General features: G+C 38.4%; 1 protein-coding gene across 2 annotated transcripts in view; it reads right to left on the minus strand.

Annotated features, from left to right (window-relative positions):
- The window catches only part of zgc:77784 (Ig1_Robo domain-containing protein), an 81,924-nt gene extending 71,681 nt beyond the window's left edge, over positions 1 to 10,243 (minus strand). For both annotated transcript variants that reach the window (XM_017490164.3, XM_017490165.3), the window contains exons 1-2: positions 9,615 to 10,243; positions 3,148 to 3,474 (exon numbers count right to left, since the gene is read on the minus strand). In XM_017490164.3, the coding sequence (XP_017345653.1) occupies positions 3,148 to 3,474; positions 9,615 to 9,675 (388 nt within the window). In that variant the 5' untranslated portion in view covers positions 9,676 to 10,243. The remainder of the gene's footprint in view (positions 1 to 3,147; positions 3,475 to 9,614) is intronic.
- Positions 10,244 to 26,245: the final 16,002 nt, after the last annotated feature.

A 26,245-nucleotide genomic window follows, 5' to 3' on the forward strand; every position in this document is an offset into this window, starting at 1 on the left:
CCTTCTATGGCCCTTTCATGTAAGCTCTAGTTCCTGGTCCTTTGGATGAGGGCTCCATATGCTCCATCACCACCACTGTACCTGGAGGCCAGCTCGCCTATGCAGTCAGAGCCATACTCAATTCCAGGCATGGTGGTGACAGAATTTAGCCGCTGATTGACCAGAAGGACATGGCCCTGAGAAATAGTGCTGGTCTTAGTGCAAGACACACAAGACCTAGGTCCTGGTCAGAGCATTTCATACCTGTTGTCCAGAATGCCCAGCACTTCATCCCAGGGGTAGACCTTGGAGATCATCCTAATAAATGAGCACTTTTACGGTTACTGTCACTTCTATATCTGCACCTGCTTTTGTGGATACCAAATATTACACTTTCCATGAATCCCAGCCAGACAGTGAACTACAAATGCCATCAAGACCAATCACAAGACTCACAAACAGCATACTGCTGCTCACAGTATCTGTACTCCTTATCATCCACACATGTTCACATTCACACTGACTCCTTTGAATAACCGGCTTCTCACTTCATGTTTGCAAAGTCTCACTCCTGCATTTTACCAGTGATTTCATGTATCCTGCCACTGTAGTTCTGACTTTTATTTTATTTTTTTGCCTAGTGCTACATTCTGTCTTTGCCTAGTTCAGTCCATTTGTAGATCACGCGACCCATCTGTTTTATGATCTTGAATATTGCCTGGCCATTTTCAGTTTGTCTGCTCTACTTTACTCAATAAATCAAACCCTTTGTTTCCATCCAAACTTGAACATTTCCTGACACACAATTTCTGTTCAGAAAGTATCTGTCAGGTTTAGTAAATCACACTGCGAATGTGAATGAATCTATTTCCATAGACTCCACCCTGTATTTTGCACTTCTCAGCAGAAACATCCCAAACTGCATATTCACTAAGACAAACATGCAAAACAGAGAAGACTATTGTGCTCATTTAAAGGATACAATAATCAGCAGACTCTGTTAATGAATCAGCTTTCTTGCACCTTTCCTCTTGCAAGTGTTAAGTTTGCATGATTTTTATACTACGTGAACCTTTAGAAATGCAGAGTCGATTAACATGAGCTGCACTTTCAAAAGTTGTCAAATACTAATACAATGTATGCATGTCACTTGCTTCATTTTTTTAAAAAGCGCTGTGACTACATATATAACTTTTGAATGCTAATGTGTATTACTAACACACACTGTGGGTGGGCTGCACCAGTAAGGATTCAATTAAGCACAGTTTCAAGCTAATCTAGGATTTGTTGATCTGGGCTTTATTTTAAATCGCGTTGTGTTGCATCGCTTAATTTTAAACACAGATTAACAAATCGGGGATTAGAATTCTAACCTGCGATTGAAACCTCCATTTACAATTAATTTTCTCCACCATGGTGGATTCGCCATTGACAACATTGCGGCAGTGCATGCGGATTTCATAAACGTGGAAATATATGAATTCTCCAGTGTAACTTAACAGCAACAATGTAACTCTTTCACTTCTACTTGAGTGACTACAAAGGGATGGTGAACTTTAAACTTTGAATAAAAAAAATTCAAAGTGCCGTTATTAACCGCTCATTTGCATAACCGATACAGTTTGAGAAATTAAAAAATGTCAATAAAAAAATTAAAAATCTGAGTTTAAAGTGATGGAGCAACAAAATTATATTTATTCCAGGTTTATTAAATCCAGTATTTTTAACTCCAGGATTAACATGATGGTTTAAATGTAAGCCTGGTTATTTTTAAAACAAGGTTTAAAGTTTGGTACAACAGAATTAGAAATAACCCTTGATATAATCGAGATTTAAGCTTAATCCTTATTGGTGCAACCCACCCTGTGTTTCTCAATATCAATCCAGGCATACTGAGTCAATTATTACATAGTCTTCTATGTCTTGGGCATCATCATTGCTACTGTTTCCAGTAAAAAGCAACCTTTTTTTTTTTTTTACTGATATTAGGGATGGATCATCCTGTTTCAGAAATACTGTACGTGATGCAGTAATTCGCAGCTTAAACAAATTTGACTCATGCATTCATAGGCCAATGACTAATGCTTCTACAGCTCGGAACAAGAAATCAGGTATTGGTGAGTAATAATATATCCCAAGAAATTTTCACATTACATGAATCATATTTAGCCATTAAAGTATAACAAAAGAAATGTCATTTGTTGAACTAGGGGACGAGGAGACCATCCTGAGCTCCCACGTTGGAATTCCTTGTTGAGGGGGAGTTTATTTTTTTCCCTCTTTTTTTTCCTCTCTCGATTTTAGTTTGAATGCAGCATTGGTGCCTACTGCACTCTGTAAGCTTTGGTTTTCACCAAATGTAAATCAGCTGTGCCGCAAACGTGCTGACATTTATCATCATGCACACATGAGCATTGTTCATACCTTGGGCATCAAGTTCATCTATATTCATCTTAACCCTTAGCATGGGTTTTTACTTGTAATATTTACAATATACAGCCAAAAGTATGTGGACACCTGACCATCAAATTCATGTGTGAACCCTTTCCAAGCTGTTGCCACAAAATTCAAAAGGACACAATTGTCTAGAATGTCTTTGTATGCTGTAGTATTAAGATTTCCCTTTACTGGAACTAAATAGGCCCAAACCTGTTCCACGACAATGCCCCTGCGCACAAAGCGATGTCCATGAAGATGTGCTTCGCCAAGGTTGGAGTGGAAGAACTCGAGTGGCCTGCACAGAGCCCTGACCTCAACCCCACTGAAGATCCTTGGGATAAACAGGAACAGGGGTTGCATGCCAGGCCTTCTTGTTCGACATCAGTGCCCGACCTCAATAATGCTCTTGTGGCTGAATGGACACAAATCCTCCCAGCCACATTCCAAAATCTAATGGAAAGCCTTCCCAGAAGAGTGGAAGTTATTGTAGAAGCAATAGAGGGGACCAACTCCGTATTAATTGTGTTGGAACGGGATGTTCAACAAGGGCATATGACTGTGATGGTCAGGTGTGTACATATATTTGGCCATATAGCGTAACTCAGTGTCCCAATAATCCAATAACCCAAAAATCTATTAAATTAAAAGTGTTTTAAACAGCTGTACCCATAATACACATATTCGTATGTAATGCATAGAATAATGGCCAAAAAAGAAAAAGAGACTTACTGGCCACCTCCAATGAGGCATTGCGACTCACTGCCTCCCCGAGGTAGTTACGGGCCACACAGGTGTAGACGCCTTCGTCTGGCTTGCTGCGGCGGCCGTGCACAATGCGTAGGAAGAAGAGCGAGCCGCTGGGCAGCAGCATGCGGTGTGAACGCGGGTCATCTTTATCTGTCTCTACATGTTCTCCATCTTTGTACCACTCCACATTCGGTGTAGGCCGTCCCTCAGCTTTGCAGTTCAGCGTGGCTGGTTCACCTTTAGACACGATCAGATCAGACGGGTCCTCCACGATCCGAGGCGGACTGTCCTCCAGACGCAACCGAGAGCCTACGGGAAATTAAGGAAATCAACTTACTCTGTTCAAAGTGCTTAGTGCTGTTCCTGTCTAGACATTACATACCATCATAAGGTCTTATGATACAAACAAATGTATCACAAATGGCTAGGATGTCAAAAAGCTTTAAAAATTCAAATCATTAAAAATCAAGGAAATTGAGCGAAGGTTTTTTGACCCTATTCCACACTAAACAATTTCTGATTTAAAAATAAACAAACAAACAAACAAACAAACAAACAAACAAAAAATCACAGAAATAGGCAGCTAGTCCAGAAAGCTTTTAACTTTTACTCTGCCTGACAGGTAGTGATTAAATCAGACGTGGCTTCTACAGGTGAAAATACACTTTTATTTGCCTCAAAGTCAATACTGCAATATTTCAAACAGGCGTTTGTGCTGAAGTTAAAAGAAATGAAAACGGACGGCTTTAGAAGACATCAGACACAGAACGGGAGTGGACTAGACGTTTAATGGCTGGTGATGGAGCGAGTCTGAGGAGTTGATGACTCAGCATCTGTTAGGCTTTCGAAGAGTCTGGATGTGCAAACGGAAGGAGGGAGAAGGTAAAAGAAAAAAAAAGCTGACATTAAGGTTGGGGCTTGGCACGGCTGCTGTCGGGAAAAAGAAAGCTCGGAAAACAAACCGCACATTCCCTCGTGGGACTGAAGGGAGATGGAGATGCAGATAAGAGCCAGACACAGATAGAACATATCTCATATTCTTATATTCCAGGAAATGAGCGCCTCATGGCCGACTGAGTTGTGTTGCTATGGCATCGTTGAAAAGAGGATAATGGCATTGAAAATGAGGCTGTGAAAAAAGAAAAAGAAAAAAAATAATAAAAAAAAAAAAACTTACAAAAACAACTATGATCATCAAAGTACAGTATCAATAACTCGATCATTATAGGAAAAAAGTTTTTAAAACATGGTTATCATCTTAAATCAATTACATAAAGTATTTACATTTGCAGCATTTAGCAGATGCCTTTAACCAGTGCAACTTACAGCCATCCTCTCCATGAAAAACATATCCTCATTCTAGTACAAAAAGGTCAGAATCTATGAATATTATCAAGATAAAACCATGTTAAAGAGGAATTAGAGTTGGTAAAACAATACAAGTCAAGAGTTTTTCATTATTACTGCTCATTAAAAGCATATTCAACAGTTATTTTACCTCAAAACCCCAGCATGACTTGCTCTTATATGTCATGATGAAACAAAAACGATCCCCCCCAAAATGATTTAGGGAAACAGTCATACGAGTTCATATACAAACCATATAAGACTAATTCAGGTACTGGTAAACAAATATTGGACATTTTTGCTACAATCACAGTGCACTATGTCAAGAGAGACAATATGTTCTACAGCAGCTTAATCAAAGGAGGATAATGGGTTGCTTTCCATGAAGCTGAGTGTTTGAGACATCTCTCTGTGCTTTGGTAAAAGAGGAGTGTGTGACAGCCTCTAATGAAGGAGCACCGGATAATTATTCTTGCTGTGCGTCTCAAGGATAAGCTCATACCCGACAGCTCGAACGCAGAGAAAAGAGAGCAGCTCTTTCAAAAAACCATAATGAACAGAACATATTAATAACCCAAAAAGGTTTTTAGTCAAATATTTTAAAACAGATGTTTTCATAACCATTTCCATATAAATATACAGTACATACACAGCTACCATGACACTTCAGAATAAACAAACAGACCAATTATTGTCACGCCAAAAATGAAAAGTAAATTCTAATGATTCTGATCACAAATGCTAAGTAAATTCTCAGTATGCATATCTGAACACATTTCTGAGGTAAATAGGAAAATATCAAGGGGGGACCATTCACTGCATTGTAAGTCTAGGTGGTAAAATTAGATAAATAAAATAATGACACAATGGGCTAAAATTCCAAACCAATAAACTACTGCGTTTTAATTTGACCATGTGATGTCACAGGTGGTTGTTAACAGTTTATTGATCTACGACTGTCTGCAGTTGGTGAGTGTTCTATAAATACACTCAGAAAAGTATATCATGCTATAATTTCTCACATTAATGAAAGTATATCATCAGAACCCTAGGGCGGGTTTTCAATCACACCCGCCAGCATTCATCAATTCCCTCCCTTCCATTTTAGACACTCCTCTGGGGATGTAGTAAGTGATAACACTGGAAGGCATTACCAGAGCAGAACAAACCGGGATTAATCTTGAGGCCTTGAGTGTCAGAAGTTAACTTCAATTGTTGTTCGATCAAAGCATTCACACAGCTCCAGTGGCGCATAAGACCAGTGCTGGTGAAAAGACAAGGCACAACTGAGTCTTTTCTCCTGTAACACCAGTAACACAAGCTGTATCTACAGCATGGCTACAAGCTACACCGTTATGTAATGCTTCTCATTAATTAATATTAATAAATATTAAACATGCATCTCCGGCTGCCTCCTCAAAGCCTAAATAGGATCTTGTTAAACTAATTGATTGAAGATGAGGGCCAGAGAGGGTTGCATTTCCAAAGTGGTGTACCTTAGAGATATGTAAATAATACAGTAACAGTCTCAAATGAACGCACTAGAATAAAAAGCGCAATTTATGCGATGTTTGATATTGACCTAAGAAAAATAAAATGAGAGCTATAAAAGAAAAGTTACTGAAAAGGGGCATCCTAATGCAAGGGGACATTTTATAGGCAATCTCACAAAACACTACAACACAAGAACACATACATATTACATGATATAATCTCCAATAGGTCTGTTTGTGTAATGCCATTTATTACTCCATTCAACCAGAGTGGTCTGTTCCCCCATGAACAACTTAAAGCCACTGAATGGAACAAACCACACAGGAGTTTTCTGCCTATCCTCAGTTTAATCCCTAATATGTTAATGACTCCAGGAACACTTTCCCTATGCCGTGCTTGATTTAAAAATTCTGCGGTGATCCATCAGCTTAATCTCCCGACATTACACAAATCAATTTGGTAGAATGAGCAATTCCAGTTTGAATGACTGCCATTTACGAATATTTGACTGTTGCTAAACGAACAGCGGAAAACTAAATAAAACATTAGCTTTCCCCAGAGAAAAGGAAAAAAAAAAAAACCCACTGAGACTCGCATCATTTGTGTAATAAAATGGCATGGCCTAAAATGATTGACTGTAGCGTAGTGTGATAAAATACATTTATACGGATATACAAAATACTCCTGACAAAGAAAACAACAACAAGGGTGGGGTGAGGGGGGTGGGGGGTATCCACACTGACATCACAGACCCAACTAATCCATAATGAAATTCATTGTCTGTTATTTTAATTATCGATTACTATCGATTTTATCGATTAGTTGTTGCAGCCCTACTAATAATTACAAGAATATTCATTATTCTTTTGCATTATTATTATTATTATCATCCATCCATTTTCCATTTCACTTATCCTACACAGGGTCGCAGGAAATCTGGAGCCTATCCCAGGGAGCGTCGGGCACAAGGCGGACAGGGTGCCAACTCATCGCAGAGCACAATCACATACACATTCACACACCCATTCATACACTACGGACACTTTGGACTTGCAAATCAGCCTACCAGCCTCCATGCACGCAGAGCAGAGGTGGGATTCAAACCCCCAAACCAGGAAGTGCGAGGCAACGGTGCTAACCACTAAGCCACCATGCCCCCATTATTATTATTATTATTATTATTATTCACAGCAAGTTGTGCCTCTATTATCCCCTTACGAAATCTCACAAAGTCATTTTTAAATCTTAATGTTGCTACAGGAGTTGGACGGGAGGTGAACATATTGAGAGAAAAGACATGCTTTTAGTTGGGGCTTGAAAGTGAATAAAAAAGCAGAACCTAAAATATACAAGTAAGAATACACAGAGTCTCAGAGACTGCAGGCCAAAAACTGAATCTGCCCTACTTCTAAGCCGTTCTGATGTTAGGAACCACCAGTAGAACAACACTCCAGGACCTAAGTGTTGAAGCTCTAATGATGCAGAAACTTGGTGAAATATTGACGCATGAGGCCATGTAGTGCTTTAAACCTAAGGAGAACATGCTTGTACTTAACTCAAGAGGAAAGCTGCCAGTATAACTTTTGATATACAGTACGTGTGTATCTGTACTGGACAGTTTGTGTATTAATAATAATAATAATAATAATAATAATAATAATAATAATAATATCTTCTTATGCTAAAACCTCAAAACACATACTACCACACTATAACAGGTGTCAGAGGAGTAGCACACTAACATACTGATCATTATGGTACAGTAGTTCTGAACATAGCCATAACAAATGAAGCACAAACTCCCCCACATCACTGCTCACTTCTTTATAGCCTGTCATGAATAAAATTCGCCGAATCTCATCAACAAAGTTGCTCCAACAAACTGTTTTAAGTCAACAAAGTTCAGTTACTTTTTTTTTTTTTTTTTTTTTTTTTTTTTTTTTAAGTTCAACCAACAAATCATTTTTCAGTGAACAAATGTTTCACACTGCCTACAGAGCTGACACATTCATTTGCACACTACTTTTATTTAACTGGCAAACAAGGCAGCAAGCCAGGGCAGAAAAAGCCACAGCAATGTTCTATATTTACAGCTCTTTCATTGCATTAACAAGTCCGTCTACAGTAAAGGGCCCGGGGCAAGCTTCTAATGTGGATTTAAAAACCCTGCTATGTGCTGCAGTTTCTGTCTCGCCTAATACATAAGGCCGATATAGGAACGTTGACGTGCATGATAAAATTATCACTCATTTGCCTCAGCCAACATTGTCAGGCTATTAGTTATACAATTTGCACATGAACAGTTTCTGAACTAGCTGAATAAGGCTGCAGGTAAATCTGAAATGTATTATTTAGTCGAGTGATTAAAATGTTTTCTCAGTAATAAAAATGTGGCAAATGACTACTCTGACAGGTTCTTCAACCTGCTATGAATTTGGAGTTTGTACAATGCTAAGTGGTGGCCATAACTTTCCGCTGCTTTACATTTTCATGTAAATCATGTTAGTTACATAGATGTAGTAAAAAGCTAAAATCTAGACACCAGTGTTTACAACCTAATGAACACACTATGGTTCTGATGAAAACTATGAAATATAATCCAGCACAGATGTGTGATCATTGTGCACTGTATGAGTAAATTCAACAGTGCAGCTGTTGATTCGTCAGAGGTCCTATGTCTGGATCTTACATTAATTATACATTATACATTCATTCTCATGAGAAGCCAACGCCCATAATATCATCTGAGTTCCCCTCAAATCATGTGTTGACACCTATATTGTTGAACTGACTTCATACTGAGTTCACATACTGGACCACCTAGAGTACTAAATTACCATGGGTCCATTTGGTGGATTAAACAGCAACGCTGAGTGTTTCACTGTTCAGAATGAAAAACTACATTTAATACGCGTAATGTTGTTGTGCTGTCCCTGTGTAACCCAATAAGACAATAATGCGACGACTTCAGAGATTTGATGCAACACTGATTTAGATGAACATCCCTGATTATCCGATCAGATGCCTCTAGCACTTTTGCTTGCTGCTGAATTATATGAACGTTTTTAGGGGTCTGCACCTTTGTTGCTGTCAAGTCTGTATGCATAACGCAGCACTGTAGGTGAAACATCTGGACAGACACATGCCAATTTTACACCATTCCATGCATCACAAATGATCCATACAAAGGCTGAGAGTACAGTTCATTGCAGACATGGGAAGGAATGGTGTTTGGTGGCTTATTTGCAAACAACAGCAGCAACAACAACAACAACAACAACAATAATAATAATAATAATAATAATAATAAATCATTAATTAAATACAATACGTACAATCAGGATAAACAGACCAATCAAAATAAAATACAGTGTAGGAATAAGTCTAAAGTCTAATAACTGCACGTGGCACATCGTACTTAAAGCTGATTATTCATATAGCCTAGAAACATTCAGGATGAGCTAACGAAAGAAATGCAAATGCTCTCTTATTATTAATATTTCTCTATATAAGCAAATGAGTTAACATAGGCTATACATTCTGTAAACAGTGACTAGAACCACTAATCTAATTTCAACTTTTTTTATGTACTTTCTTTTGAAACTTACCTGTGCATAGGCAGATCTGAATGAAAAACAGCAGGAAGCTCTTTCTGACCCGCAACGCCATTGTCCCGCGTGTCCGGTGCGGTTTTACAGCAACAGAGTGATATGTGCGTGGTGTTGACAAAATAAGCGCGTGGACAGTCACTGACAACGCCAAGTCCCATAGTTATGAAGTGCGCATGGAACAAAGAAAACCAGGCGAACCTGTCGCATTTAGAGAAAAGCGCATCTTACTTGAACGGTACTCTTGCGGGTTCAGCAGCCGCGCGCAGACACACACACACACACACACACACACAGAGAGAGAGAGAGAGATCAGTATTCTAACTATGACGGAGCTAGATGAAGACACACGTTGGTGACGATGACGAACCTCCAGAAACTGACTTTCTGGTGCATTTCAGCTGCGTGCATGAACGTGGTCCGATTAAGATGCGTGATGCACCTGCTCTGCTCGAGCTCCGCGCGCTAATTAAGACGCGACGCGACGCGCAGGAGCTCAGTGCGCAGAGACAGCGCGCGGCACGAGACGAACCTTAAAGAGACAGCGAGCGCAGGGATCCACCTGTCCTCCTCACCCCGCCCCTGGCACGCTGCACACCAATCCTGCAAACTACTCTCCAACCACCGTCCTCTACTCCCCCAGATCTCCGTATGATCCTTAAGCGATCCTTGTTTGCGTCATTTATGACGCGCAACTGATTTTGCTGAAATGATTTTTTTTTAACTTGCCCCAAAGTGCCACACGAACATACCATTTTTTTGGCCACTATAATAATCCATGTAGAATAATAACTGTTTTTTGTTTGTTTGTTTTTTGTTGCCTGGAAAGATCTCTTAGATTTAACTTTGCCTCACACCTGCAGGGTTGGGGGTTCGATTCCCCACAATGTGCGTGGAGTTTGAAAGTTCTCCCCGTGCTTCAGGGGTTTCCTCTGGGCACACTGGTTTCCTCCCCCGTCAGAAGACATGCATTGTATGCTGACTGGCATCTCTAAATTGTCTGTAGTGTGTGAAAGTGTATGTGACTGTGGCCTGCACAATGGGTTAGCACCCTGTCCAGGATGTCCCCCGGGACACTTTGTGCCCCGATTCCCCTGGGAAAGGTTCCAGGCTTCCTGCAACCCTGTGTAGGATAAGCGGTAAAGAAAATGGATGGATGGATGTCATTTGGACAACCTCGCAGCTCGAGGGTTCTATTCTGAGTGGGAGCCACTGTCTGTGTGGCGTTTCTGCGCACGTTCTCCCTACATCCATGTGGGTTTCCTCCTACCTTCCAAAATCCATGTAGTGGATTGCCTATGACAGATCGCCCTTGGTGTGAATGTGTGTGTGAGTGTGTGAGTGTGTGTGTGTGTGTGTGTGTGTATATGGTGTGCTGCAATGGACTTTCATCCCATTCAGTGTGGATTCCCATCTCATGGATAGGCTGCAGATCCACTGCAAACCTGATCATGCATGCGTCCTGAATAGGGCTTGGGAATTAATGTCTCATTACACTCCATAATGCGATCGTTCTGCCATTGTAATTCAGTTTGTTCTTTGTTTACATGTTACAAACACATTCATACAACCCCCCCCCCCAAACACACACACACACACACACACAGCGTAAATAAGAAAAGCTTGTGGCTTTTCTGACTATTTTATTTTTGGACATACAAAAGGTGGTTTACCTTCAAACTCCAGGCAAATGCCAAGCAAAAAATTTTGTCTTGTAGATGGTGTGGGACTAAATAGCATAGGAATAGGAATCTGGACATGCTACTTCCTCTTACATTTCCAGATATCCTTTCCTATCTAGTGTGTCGCTCGAGTGCCTATTCTTTTGAGCAGTTTAAAAATGGAAAGTCAGTTGAAGCCCATGTACAATTACAAATGAATGGGTATAAGGACAGGCTGATCGACGGTAATACAGAAGCCAAAATGTGATACCACAGTCGTTCAAACCGGCATATGCTGCTAATGTTACAGTTACAGTGTCCTCCTTTTCCTCCACAGAAATTTTATTCTTATTTATGCTAGTGTGTTACTGACAGTTAAAATAAGCATATATGGTTACGCATTAAAAAGCATACATTAATGTAAGAGTGCAGTCTTTTTTCTACTTCAGTATTCCTTGCAAGTAACCTTTTCCTGCTAATAAAACCATAAAATAATAAAGTACTTGCCAGCCATGGCTTAAAAAGGCCTATAACTTGGTGCTATTCTTACTTATTCCTTTCCTAAACCTTTTATGAGAACAAAAACACTGTGATTCACCTTAAAATGTCAGTAGATAGTGACAGAACTATGGCATGACATGAAAATTGCAGGTCAGGGAGACGCTAATGCGTATGTAGAAGAATCTTTGTCAGACTGATGCAGTCATATCTGTGGAAAAAAAAAATGAAATGTAATACACAAACAGTAATGCTTTTCACTTGTAACCAGACTACTTGCCACACCTCATTGCATTGCGCCTACATCGCTTGCTCTCTCAAATGAAAAACAATCATCGGGGGATTGCTTTCTAAAACTTAAATGTCAAACTGGTGTCAGACGTGAATACGATTCACGTGTAAAAGTAGTCCGCTTCAAAGTATTGCATTTCGTTGTGTGATTCTGCTTAAGGTATAATAGCAATCTGATCAAAAAGCAGCCAGAAAGGTGAAAGAATGTGAACTGCAATAATACAGTTTGTACTGCTTTGTCATTAGTGATATGTGGAAAATGTTACATAGTGAGAAGCAAAAGCACGGCCTTGCTCCAACACTGACTGATCTCTTCAGTTAAGAATAATCTGGAGGGGATTACTAACATGTGATAAATTTACAATAGGTTCCACTCTTCCCTCTCGGTTCCCTTGTTAACATTTTTCCTCTTTGTTTTCTTTGTTAATGCTTCCACCACTGCATGAAACCAGTTTCAATCAGGTATAAGCGGATAAAGCCTCTGACCATGGCTGCGTCCAAAATCGCGTACTGTGACAGTACACACTGTATTCGGTGCAGTACCTACTGCACGGCAGTTGAAACAGTACGTCCTAATCAGTACGTGTGTAGTATGACTACAAACCCGGACATAATGCAATCGCCATGTTGGCATTATCATGTGATTATGTGACCTTCGATGTCATTATAAACACAAACATCTTAAAGGGACCACCAGATTAAAGCAACCGCACTAATGGCAAAATGCACATCAGGAAAGTTAACTGAATTCTAGTAGTAATGTAATGTGGGCGGGGTTAAAAGGCTGAGGTAAATTTGGTGCCGTTAGCTTGGCCGTCTAAGGCGTGATGGAGATCACAAAAAAGTTGTCACTAAACCTGTGACAGCTGTTTTTTTGTTTAAACCATCAACAAGTAAACAATTTATTCGGGTATTATTAAACAAGTCCTGTTTAACCAAGGTTTAATACTTAAAAATAGCCGTTGCGCTGTCTTCCATGATTTTTCTTTTCTGGGCTCGTCCGCACCAGTCCCGTTGCATTATGGGATTTTTGACTTGCGTAGTGTCCATCGAGTGCATACTGCAAAATCTTGCTGGAAGCAGTACGCCATCGGGGTATTTCTCACCTACTTTTTCGCCTACTGAGAATTCAGACATACTACCCCTCTGGCATACTGCTTTTCGCATACTGTGTAGTAGGGTAGTACGCAATTTTGGACGCAGCCACGGTCTCCCCAAATACCATTTGCCCACATTCCTATGACTTCCTGAATGCCATATATGGAGTTGTTCCTCTCTTAGAGTACATTCATATGCTTCCTGTTTTATGCAAATATGCCCTTCCGCCTAGCCAATCAATAGTTAACACATTGTCTCTGTTGTATGTCGAACACGATACATACACTCTGCCTTTCTCTGAATAAATCGGAGATCTTTCCATTTGAATTTTGTGTGCCATTTGGCAACTCTCCCAAAGGCTTGATACAGGAAGTGTGTAGCGGGGAAAGGGCACCTTCTTTTCTCTTGTACTATTGAAACATCACAACCCGAGGATCACATTCCTGACACCTAGTTTGCTTACTAGCTAATCACTAGCAAACTAGCTTACATTTATTACGAGTCATGAGACAGGAGTGTTTTTAGAATTGTCATAATCCCAATTTACTAACAGAAGCTTAACTAACAAAATAACAATCAATGTTTCCATACAATTAGAATCAACCATCCAAGAGATTTTTCCATTTGACCAAATTCTTCTCTGAATAACATACAACAAATATAGTGTGGTCCAAAAGTCTGAGAGCACTAGGGAAAATGCTTCTATTTTGCATTCTTTTCATTACACATTATATTAGTGACAACAACTTGAGTGAAAAGTAGAATCTTTAAAATATTTACATGAATTTCTGAGTTTCTTCTTAATACTTGGTTTGTCCCTTATTTGCTTTAATGACAGTGTGCATTTGAGCTGGCATGGACTCCACACGTTTGAGTAAAACCTTATGACCCATTTTTAGATCAAATTCATAACAGTCTCGTCTGAACACGTGCTTCAATAGATGAGACACGAGGACAATTTGAACTTTTGTACAAAAGTAGTTAGCATTGTCAATTACCCAAACTTGCTTACATTTAAATAAGCTTTAGGGTAGCACTGATTTGTAACCGGCCTCATCATTCACGTCATTCTACAGAGTATCACTAATGCATTATGGGAAAATTGATTCTGGAGCAGTTGTGAATGAGCCAATCGCATATCTATTTAGATCTCGCATGCCAGCAATGCCAAGAGCTGTTAGCGAACACTGAGTCATTACTTACTGTCAAAAACAACAGATGATACTGGCTTGAACACTGTGCAAAAGTATCACATACACTGTGTGATGTTTTAACACTTCTGTATAATGACATCTATTATCAACTGGCTACAAGATTTCTTCATGTGTTTAGAGAGTTTAGTTAACGATGATATCAGCAACTTTATCATTTTCTCTGCTAAAAAATGTTTTATTTCCATTGTCTGTGAAGGTTTTCAGTCATTCAAACCATTTAAATGCCTAAACAGTAAGAGGTCAAAGCAACTGGAAGACTAATGTTAAAGACATTTTCGCCATTCATCTAAGGTCCTTCGTTCTCTAGCATTCAGCTGTATGCAGGCTTGATATAATAATAATAATAATAATAATAATAATAATAATAACAATAATAATAATAATAATAAGTTTTTATTTATCAATTTTGAAAGCTATTGGACATGATACTTTATTCTAACCCTACACCAATCAGCCATAACATTAAAAACCACCTGCCTAACATTGTATAGGTCCCCCAAATGTGCTGCCAAAACAGCTCTGTCCCATGGACACCACAAGACCTCTGACGGTGTGCTGTGGTATCTGACACCAAGACGTTAGCAGCAGATCCTTTAAGTTCTGTAAATTGCAAGGTGGCCTCCATGGATCGGACTTGTTTGTCCAGCACATCCCACAGATGCTCGATTGGATTGAGATCTGGGGAATTTGGAGGCCAATTCAACACCTTGAACTGTTTGTCATGTTCCTCAATCTATTCCTGAATTATATTTGCAGTGTGGCAGGGAGCATTATCATGCTGAAAGAGGCCACTGGCATAGCAGCAGAACATTGCCCAGAGCATCACACCACCTCTGCTGGCTTTCCTTCTTCCCATAGTGGTGTGAGTTGCTGCATGTTGCATGGACAAGGATCATTCATTCATCCTTAGTAATTACCTGATCATTATCACTGTGGTTTAAATTATACTACTAGTTTGTGTATATTTTGAGAAAGAGCCAATTAAATTTGTTAGAAAATATTGCAGACAGGTATACACATACACACAAAAATATTGTTTCAGGAGTATGAACCATGCCCACTTCAAATATTTGGAGCACTATGAATATTTGGAGCTCTAAACAGATACAGATATCAATATAGATGGTGTGCTTACGTTACATCCCAATTAGGTATGTACACTGAGTTTCCTGTGTATTAAGTATGTCAATCTAGTTAGTATATTTCAATGTAAACTTGGTATACCTAAGTTAATATATCTAGTTAAATAATTAGTGAGACAAAACACAATACTTACACATCCCCTGGTGTTAATCTGTGAGTATTGCTTAGATATAGCTTTTAAAAGCTCTATTGTAAGTGTAGACTTTTCATCCAACATACAGCATAAGATTGATCAGTGGAGTAACTGCAACATTTCTTGATCTTGATCAATTGCCATCTGAAATTAAACACAAAGTGGCTCTGTAGAGTGTTCAAGATGGAGGGCATACTGTAGGATTGAGGTAAACTGAAGAACTCTTGCTAAAACATCATTTGTAACATTACATACAGTGCCTTTCAACTACTACACTGAAGCTAATATTTGCTAAAGTAACAGTTGGCAATGTCAAAGTCAAATCTAAATTAGATTAGTAACGACAGTTTGGAATGAAATATGATTGATTAGGGGTCGCCGTTTTATTTTCAACACCTGGCAAAGCAGCTTTTATTGTTGTTGTTCTACCGGAGTAACTGACTCCTCGGTGATCCTGCCATTTCACTCTTTCTCCCTCTATAAGCAGCCACACTTTTTCTTCCATTGACTTTTTGTCTGCTGTGAAGGGCTAACATAATTGAGGGCTCTCCATGTGATACAAGCATCCTGTTCCACTCTGTCACCCTAAAAATACAATGGAGGAGCCTAAGACATTAAAATGGACAAGGTCACAGTCAACGATAGTAATAAACCTAATAGTAATAAGTGAAGTGTACTTCTGTGAAAGGGTCGCATCTGAAAGGGCAAACTGGAGACCATTTGTTAACACTGAGGAAGTCACAGAAGGATATGGCAGACTGAATTTGATTTTGTTTGTTTGTGCCAAGCGTTTACAGGTGTTATGTACATCTGAACACTGAGAGTAATTGAAATGTGTACTGAATGAGTTGCATTTCTTTCATGACATCTGTGTTTTAATGTGTGATAAGAAATCAGACTTTAATCAGTGGAAACAAACCACAAGATTCTGGTTTAACCTGATTTCCAAAGGTCAAAATATACACTATAAGGCCAAAAGTTTGTAGACACCTGACCATAAGATATTGGCACCCATATGTGCTTTTTGAAGCAATATTCCAGATTTAGTCCCCCTTTGCTGTTATAATAACCTTCACTCTTGTGGGAAGGCTTTCCACTTGATCTTGAAAGTTGGCTGTAATGATTTGCCCATTCAGCCACAAGGTCAGTCATCACAAAGGTGTTCAGTGGAGTTGAGATCAGGGTTCTATGCAGGCCACTCAAGTTCTTCCACACCAACCTTAGCAAACTATGTCTTTATGAACTTCACTTTGTGCACGGGGGCATTGTCTTGCTGGAACATGTTTGGGTCACTTAGTCAGTGGCAGAGCCAGAGGGGTGTCCAGGGTGGCAGGGTAGCTGAATAACTTATGAGATGCTGAGTGAGTTAATAAAGCTCCAATAGGCTACCTGTAATGTAAGAACGGCACATATAAATGAGGTGAAACAAGCGTGGCTCCGTTTAGTTCCTTTTATTAAACAACATCCAACAGCCTTTAACATCATCTGTGTTCCCACAGCTTCATCGCTGTAGCTACGCATAATCACTAACAGTATACATGGTACTCTGTATTACCAAATATAACCATATACATCCCTGTGCTACCATTACACTACCAGTTCATCAGATTAGAGAGATCGGTTTGCAGTTTAGCATAACAATCCTTACGCTTATATCTGTGCTAGTAATACATTCATATACCGTGCAGTATGTAAGTTACAGTATACAGATGTTTAACTAATGTGGGGAAGTAGGCTACGGCTGTCGGTGTTCAACGGGTTAACATGTAGCAGTTTGAAATGGATTAGCTAGCTCAGTTACTTCAGTTAAGAGGACGCCTAGCAATGATCAAACTGCTAACTTAGACTGGTAGGTGATTTTAATGTACAGTTACAAAAATAAGGGTGTGTAATTAAGATAAAAATGTTGGTAAATGGATGATTAGATATAACCGTAGACTGTCATATTTTTGCACAGGATCACTTAAACATGAAAATAAAGGGAGAGATATCAGAGTTCTTTTTAAAGGAGCGCAAACAGGCAGATCAGGTGCAAACAGCCCTGTCTGCTTGATGCCTGCTATGTCTAATTGCAGTGTGTGTGTGTTTTGTAAATGTGAGGGGTTTTTTTGGAACTACACTGAGCAGTTCATGTAACAGACACATGCTACAGTATCGTATCTCCTTGGTGCTTAAGCTTTATTTTCTGAAAATATTTTGGATGTTCAACACTTATAGACACAAACAGGCTGACCCAATTCTTTCCTCTATGTAGGTACACTGTGTGTGTGTGTGTGTGGTGAATGTCACGCTTTTGATCAAGTTGATGGATAGCTACAGTATGTCTAATCGAGAAATGGATATAAGCCAAATCAGTCTTATTTGTAATCAGATATCGGCTGTCAAATTCTCTGTGATGCTCCTGTGCCGCAGTCAGAATAGAATCTTTAAATGTGATTTTATCCTTTTTTGGGAGTAAACAAACTTTAAAATACTACAACTACATTTATTGTTGAGATACATGCAAAATAGAAACATATATCAGCTCAGGAAAAAATGTAGTTATTATTTGAGAGCATCAACATCACAGTTGTTTTCAGCAGCATGAAACAGATCCTTTGTAGTAAAAGTTGATTGTGAGAAATCAGAACCAATTAATTCCCATTAGGACAAACACCACAAAAGGAGCAATATTTCTTCTCATGGCCTGCCCGTCACCGATGTGCCTAATATCTCCCCAAACTCTAAAACTGCTACTGAGTCATCACTTAGGATCAAAAACAACAGATGACACAAGTAGGCATTAGAACATTCTGTGAAAGTACTGCGTGATGTTTTCAAACAAAGCTCAGCTGGGAATTATTTGGAGTAATCGTTGTTGTGGAATCTGAGACATTGACCGCTAGGGTTTGTTCTAGGGTTTAAAATTATAAAATGACTATAGATGTTTATGCGTGTGTATGAGTGTTTATCTGTGCGATAAAAACCATTCCATGCTTTATGTTCTAGCCCAGTGGCTATATACACCGTAACTGATGGTGTTCCATGCCTCATGTTTAAAGTCAGCCATCATATGTGGCTCAGTAGCTACAGAAATTCGTTCTGTGTAGTGAGTGTCGAAACACGTTGCCCTTCAAGACAATGTGCTGCATTTTCCCCCAGTTATGATGAATAAATATCATGTGCAACCAAACACTGAAGTCACTGTAAGCTTTTAAGGTTTTTAAAGGGTTTTGGATAGTAACTCTTTCTGAAGGATTTGGTAACACTTGAGTCATTACTAGTGGGCTACCATGACCTTCACTTTAGAATGCTGTTCCAAATGGCTATTAATTCCTTTAGAAGGATGTAGTAACACTTGAGCCATTATTAGTGGGCTACCATGATCCGTATAACGTATAGAATATTCTAACCATGAGGTAGAAGACTTACATAGAACCATATATTTCTGAGTTACGTTAAATAAATAAAGCACTATATAGCTTACAATTTGTCTGGCATTTGGGGTACGGCTGATGACTTGAAATGTTCCAGTAGTCTCCATGACTCTCTAGTGATTCAGTGAGACGTGTGGTCCTACAGTAAGCTGTCTTCTGTTTAAGTATTAATAATAATAATAATAATAATAATAATAATAATAATGTGGAAAAAATGATTATAAATAAGGGTGAAGTTTAGAGGGATGACGGAAAATTGGCCACAGGAGTAAGGTCCAGTAATCTGCATTTAAAAAGCCATTTCTTTAAAATGACTCATAGTTAATAAATAGTTCCCTAGGAGGAATGATAAAATGTACTAATTATTAACAGCTTACCCAAATCATAAGTCTGCTATTACCTACTGATTAGTAAACAATCTTATCTATTCGTTAACAGTAGCGGTTTCGCATTAATTATGAAACTGTATATAGTTTCTTAGTAGTTCACCGTGAGGCATGAAATAAATAGTAGTTATTGATAAACTAATAGTGAACTACCACATTCATCTGGGTGCTGTTTCTTACTAATTCGTTAATCAGAGTTTCTAGTTAGTTAATAGTAGTTACTAGAATGTTAATATGACGTTATTCATTTCTTCCTCTGTCTTTATTCATTAATGACGGATCAGTATTCTAAAGTGTTACCATATATAGACTCAAGAAGTAAAACAGGTTCAGGGTTCTTGCTGGCTTATAACTTGTAGAACAAGTCTATTTCTGCTGCTGTTGTCAGTTCAGTCATAGTGCCATATGGCCATGTTTCTCTGTTCCAGAAACCTGTTCTCTTACTCTATAAATCCAGTGCTGTTGGGGCTTCAGGTCACTAAAGGGCATGATCCACATTACATGCAACAAAAGGCCCAGCTGGCTAGACACACGTATGCACAATCACCAAGACACAGCTATCAAGAGAAGACAAAGCCCTCACAGTGATTTGTTATTGCCTGGCACAAAAGGGGTTTGGAGGAATAGAAGCAGGGGCATCACATGGAAGTCTAAAGTCGGGATGTTTGAAAAGGGGGCGTGTGAGTGAGCAGACCTCACTCTCGCTCAGCAACAATAAAACCAACACCATTTGACCTCTATTAGTCTTAACTGTTACCTTAAGACAGATTTTGTTGTACAAAGAAACCCCCGGATGCTACAGTGCCATTGAATTTAATTAACCGAGGAACAATAATAATGGTACTTCTGTACAAAACAATGATGCAAAGACATCAGAATTATTTTTAATCTTCAAGTAACCAATCGTGTACATTTGAAGAAATTCTCTGATACCACCCTGATGAAATGTACAATATAAGAACAGTTTTCATTATAGCATTGCCATCTAGTGGATTCAGCAGAATGGTTTAAGTAGCAGTGATTCAAGGAGCAATCTGCAATGTGAGGACTTAAAAAAAATAAAAAATAAAAAATTTTGTCATGTTTCCCCAAAAAAAAAAAGAAAAGTTGTAATAATATTTAGCACAATTATTATAGACCATAAAGCATATTCAAACTGAATTGCCTTGGAAGCTGGCTAAAATTACAAGACAGTGGTGCTTGTTAGACCACAATGCCAAAATGAACATTCAGGGAAGCCATTTGGATGTCTCAGAAGATGAATTGATAATCGTGCTGATGAACAGATGAACAAATGAACGGCTGGTCAGCATGCTGCAGTTTCTCCAGTAGAAGAAAGTTAGTTGGAAATGAGGCAGAGGATACCACTTCCTTTCCTGATTATTGTTTTTCCTTTTTATTGTACTTTTTTTCCCCAAATAGATTTATTGGAGTTACCAAAACAAATCTTGATTGACATATTAGAGGAAATTACTCTTGAAATAGGCTTTTGGTCTTTTTGAGTAACAGTGCAGTCTGTAAGTAATTTTATTGTAATTGCAATAATAGAAATTATGACTGTGTTATTTCTGTATGCCAACACAATGAATTTTAAAGGAAAGATGTATTGTTATTTATTTATTTACCAGCCAGGACAGGTGGCACAATCATGTCCTTCCACCGAGACACTTGAAACCAACCTCTGCATCTTTTTCAAACCGCTGCGCAGGCTGCATCACAGAGCAGCATAAAACACTCAGAGGAAAGTGTTATCTGCCCTCTTCCACATACATGAGCTCACAGATCGCCACGAGTGGTTAGTGTCGCTGTGACCAACAGGGAAGAGAGAGTATGCCATTCCTCCCACCCAGAGGGCACAGTCAGTTTTGCTGTCTTGGCCACGGACACCATTGAACTTGCAATCTCCTGATGTTAGAGCACTTTTCTGTTCCACTTTCAGCTTCCGTTTTCAACGTAATCATGGCTTGCTATACAAACATTGATCCTCAGATTATAGATTTCTAAGGTGAATCAGAAATCTGACATTTAGAATCCACCACACATGAGAGAGTAGACAACTATTCAATTCAATTCCATTCCATTGTATTTATACATCGCTTTTAACAATGGACATTGTCATGAAGCAACTTCACAGAAATCCAGATATAGATTTAAAGTGATCCCTAATGAGTAAGCCAGAGGCGAAGGTAGCAAGGAAAAAGTACCTGAGACGAGATGAGAACAAAACCTTGAGAGGAACCAGACTCAAAAGATAACACAATCTCATCTGGGTGACACCTCATAATTATCCCCTTACTTACTGTATATTCCCCTGAAATGTATAATTGGATGGATGTATAAAGGACTATGATTCGTATAAGAAGAACCTAAGCTAAATCTGGAGAAAAATAGGAATGCTATCACTGACAGTTTATAGACACTTTGACACATCCCATGATTTTGAGAGTGTGTACAAGGACACATTTGGTTCAGTTCCAAGCACTTGGAATGAAGAGAGATGACAGAAATCTGGTAAAGTATGTAAACAGGTATGATAAAGCCACACTCTAAAAACAAATGTTTAGCCTAAAAATAAATAAATAAATAAATAAATAAAATAAAAAAATACACCGAAACAGTTTGCATCAATCATTTTCAGTTATGACAATTTCTAATGAAATTAAGTTCAACCAACAGACTACATTGAGATAGAGAAATGACCATTTCCTTTACAATCAAATGTATTTTCAATTAACGCTTAATTAATAATTTGTATAATAAACACAAGTTTTTAAGTTGATTACTCAAACATGAAGTTGTTCCAAGTAGTTTTTTCCACATTATTTAAAAGGAATTTAAGTTTTATGTACTTAATTACCATAAATATGAACATAATTATGAAGTTTTTAAGTTGACAAATGTTTTAAAAATTGAGCTGCACCAATTAGATTTTCTCCAGTAGAATGCAGCCTTTTAATACAGGAAAAATGACTCACTTGAAGTTGTATAACAGTATTAAATAAATTCCAGCGTCATTTACAATACAAATATCATACCTAACATCTTTGCAGGTTTTATAGACATAAAAGCACTGAATGAAATGATCAATATAGACAAAAAAGCAACACTTTGCGTCTACTATTTTTATCCCTCTCATAGAACTATCCACAGTCCAAAGGCTACTGATTTTGGTCAAAGAGCAAACTGACTACACTGGAGCTAGAAGGCAATCTATGTGAATGACATTTTTAAAAAATAAAATAAAAAATTGTGTCAATACATGAAATTAGATTATACAATGTAGTTGACGTTTACACAAATGAGCAGAAATGTAATCATGCTTTTCTTTCCTATAGCACAAATGAAAAGCCCTCTCTAGATGAGCAGATTTGGCAAATAAAACTATCATTCTTATCCACTGCTATGGTAAACTAAAGAGTAGATATTCAAATTACACTGCTAAATATGACTAGCATTAGCTATGTGTAGTAGTGCAACATAATCCATCAACTGTATTAGCACATCAATTGTATTAGCAGGTGTAGCCTAACCTATACACAAGTCCACTGTTGGTTATATCACAATTGAGAATATGCCCAAATTCATTGCTTTAGAAGAATTTATTTGTAAATGAAATGATACTCACATTGAAATGTCCTTTGTATAGTATTTGTTCAGTCTACAGGTCCTCTAACACAGTCTTAACTGTTTGAATTTGTCCAGGCATGTTAAATGGGTAGGTTAGGTGACTTGAAGTTATCAAGCCAATTTCATTAAGTTACTACAACTTAAATTTGGTTTTAAATCAATTAATGCAGAAATTTAAATTTAAATTACACACAATATTAAGTTGATGTAATTATCAGCATTATGATGTCAACACAACTCATCAAAAATAATGTTTACAACTTAAAATATTTAATTAAATAAATAAATTCGAATTTTTATCTTGCAACCACACATTTAATTAAGTTGTGGTAATAGGTCCCCTGAATGACTTTTTAGAATGCATTTCCCCTGTTACTCTGGCGGCTGTTTGCAAAGGACTCACAGGTATTTACTTTTAGTACCAGCCTGCTGGGCTATGTCTATGTTGCTGCCATGGCAACAGCATGGGGTTTGTGAAGGTGTCATTATAAGCAGTAGCTCCCGGTTGTAAATGTTCATACATACCACAAGCATTTAATTGTGCATGCCACAGCAAAAGAATTTTCTGTAAGTCAATGTTAGTCAAATTTGAATAAAAATTTCTGCTGCACTGGCCCTCAGCCATTCACACCTAGGGCCAATCTGTATCTTAGCCACCTGGCATGTTATTGGGAGGTGGGTGGAAACAGAAGAACCTGAAGGAAACCCACGTAAGACACTTGGAGAAAATGCAGGCAGAAAAGCTGCACAGACCCAAGCTCAGGACTGAACCCAGGACCCTGGAGCTGTGAGGCAGTAACGCTACTCGCATTATGGACTTATTCAATTCTTTTCAATTGTGTATTCTCTACATATTTCTTCTGCTGCTTCCCAATATGTGATTATCGGCTGCATTGTAAATGTTGTTTGTTTCCTGTATGGACAAGTAAAACATTTTAAACACTGTTTGTGCAGTTTCTCTGTGTATATGAAGTAAAATGGTTTATACCATTAAAAATGATCTATGAAGAGTAAGTTTAATTGTTAATGCCCACAAAGGTACTTAGAATGGCCTTTGTACAGTACATCTCTGCACCTGTACTCTCATTAATAATACCAGGGTCTATGAATATACTGTATGTAATTACATCCAATTTGCTTCCAAATCCATGTTACAGTAGACACTGTCACAAAAACAGGGAAGAGTCACTGAGATGACATGAGGAAGAAACGTTGAACGGAACCAGACTCAGATAGGAGAGTGGCACTCAATAGTGGAAATAGATACATTACTGTAGACATCCATTGATCTTTAGCATTCATCGTTAGTAACCTGGTCAGGCAGGGTTACAATGGTTCTTTAACCAACCCCAGAAACATTGGACACAAGGTGGGAGAATTCACCCTGGATGGGATACCAGGCCACTTCACAGCATCATGCATACACATACCAGGGGCAATCTACATTTGGCAGATGCCCTTATCCAACTGACATAATGACTGTGTTTATTTCATTTTATACAACTGAGCAGTTGACGGTTAAGGGCCCGCAGTGGCATCTTGGTGGATTTGAACTGACGAGCTTCCTGTCAGAAGTCCAACGTCTTAACCACTCAGCTCCCATTATCACTAGGTGTAGGCAATTCACCAACCTGCAGACTTTAGGGTAGGAAACCCATGCAAACTTGGGAGGAACATGCAAAACTCTGCACAAACCCAGGAGCCTGGAGCTATGAGGCAGCAACGGTGCTCACTGCACCACTGTGCTGCCCTTTAAAGTGGACAGTCAAAATTAAAGGCAACAACGTGAAGGCAAACAGTACAAAATGTGTTGAAAGGATAGAGAATGTATAACATACATCATAATTCAGACTTCAGACATAACTACGAACTTAAGTGCAAGAGTTCACCTAAAACAGAGGCATGTGTCAGTTACACTCAGTTCTGACCATGGACTAGCTCAGCTCGAGTATTAAGTCCAGCATCAGTGTCTGACAGTCTGATGCAACAACAATACACCATGCTGAAATGTACGTTTTGGGTTGTAAATACACTCAACAAAAAAAACTACATACATAAATACTATAATAAATACAAAAATATGACACTATTAATTAAATGAATGGTAATGTCCCTTTAAAGTCTGCAAAAACATTTTTCTTTTTCCTACTGTGGACATTGGAGGAAGCAGCATCTTAATCAGAGCCACTGCTTATCTTGAAAACTGAATTTGTTTATAGAAAAGATTGTAAACACTTAATGTGAGCCATTCAGAAAGAAAAGCCTTATTTTATTAATTCAACAACTCAAAATAGTGAATTAAGAGAGATAAAATAGTCTACATCACACACAAACATGACTTTATGACCTCAATTTAAATACCCTGTGGCATCATTAAATTATGTAAAATGCAAAATATAAAATGTAAAATCATAGTATGTCAGACAAATGCTATTTTATGAGCTTTTTATAAACTGCTGAATAAACAGGGTAGAAGCCGCGTTGTTTACAGTGACTAATGTGGTAACCAAATTTACAGTGACTAATGTGACAATTGCAATTAGGTCTATTCATACAGCAATACTGGAAATATATTAGACTCCTATTAGATTTTTATTTTAATGCTTGTATCTTCACATACACAGATCACCGAATGTCTATCCCCCAATAAAAAAATTTTCAGGCTTAACAGCACGTTCTCTTTTTGGTGAAAAACCCAGTATCAGATGCTACTTTTGATTGAATGAATGAATGAATGAATGAATGCATAATTGTATTAACTAGTGTCAGGTGGCAGAGACAGCGACAGTTGTATGAATGCTTCTATTAAAAATAAAGACTGGTAAGCACAAACAAATCCAAATCAGTAAACCCAAGTCAAAATTCAAAAACAGGCAAAGGGTCAGGCAATGTACAAACAGGTAAGGAAAAAAAATAAGATCAATAAACGAGAAGGCAAACATGGGTCAAAATCAGAACAAGGAAACATCATTCGAAAAAGGCTTGGTACGTCAGATGTGTAAACAGTGCAAAAAAAAAAAAAGTTTTTGTGCAGTGAGTGTGTTTAAGTAGTGTGTAGTTGAGATTGAGTCCACGCGTGAGCAATCAGTATTTGGGTGAATTTGAGCGTGTGAACTGATTCTGCGTCCCAATACGCCTACTATCTGACCTAAACAGTATCCAAG

Source organism: Ictalurus punctatus, chromosome 17, assembly GCF_001660625.3.
Source record: "Ictalurus punctatus breed USDA103 chromosome 17, Coco_2.0, whole genome shotgun sequence".
Lineage (NCBI taxonomy): Eukaryota > Metazoa > Chordata > Actinopteri > Siluriformes > Ictaluridae > Ictalurus > Ictalurus punctatus.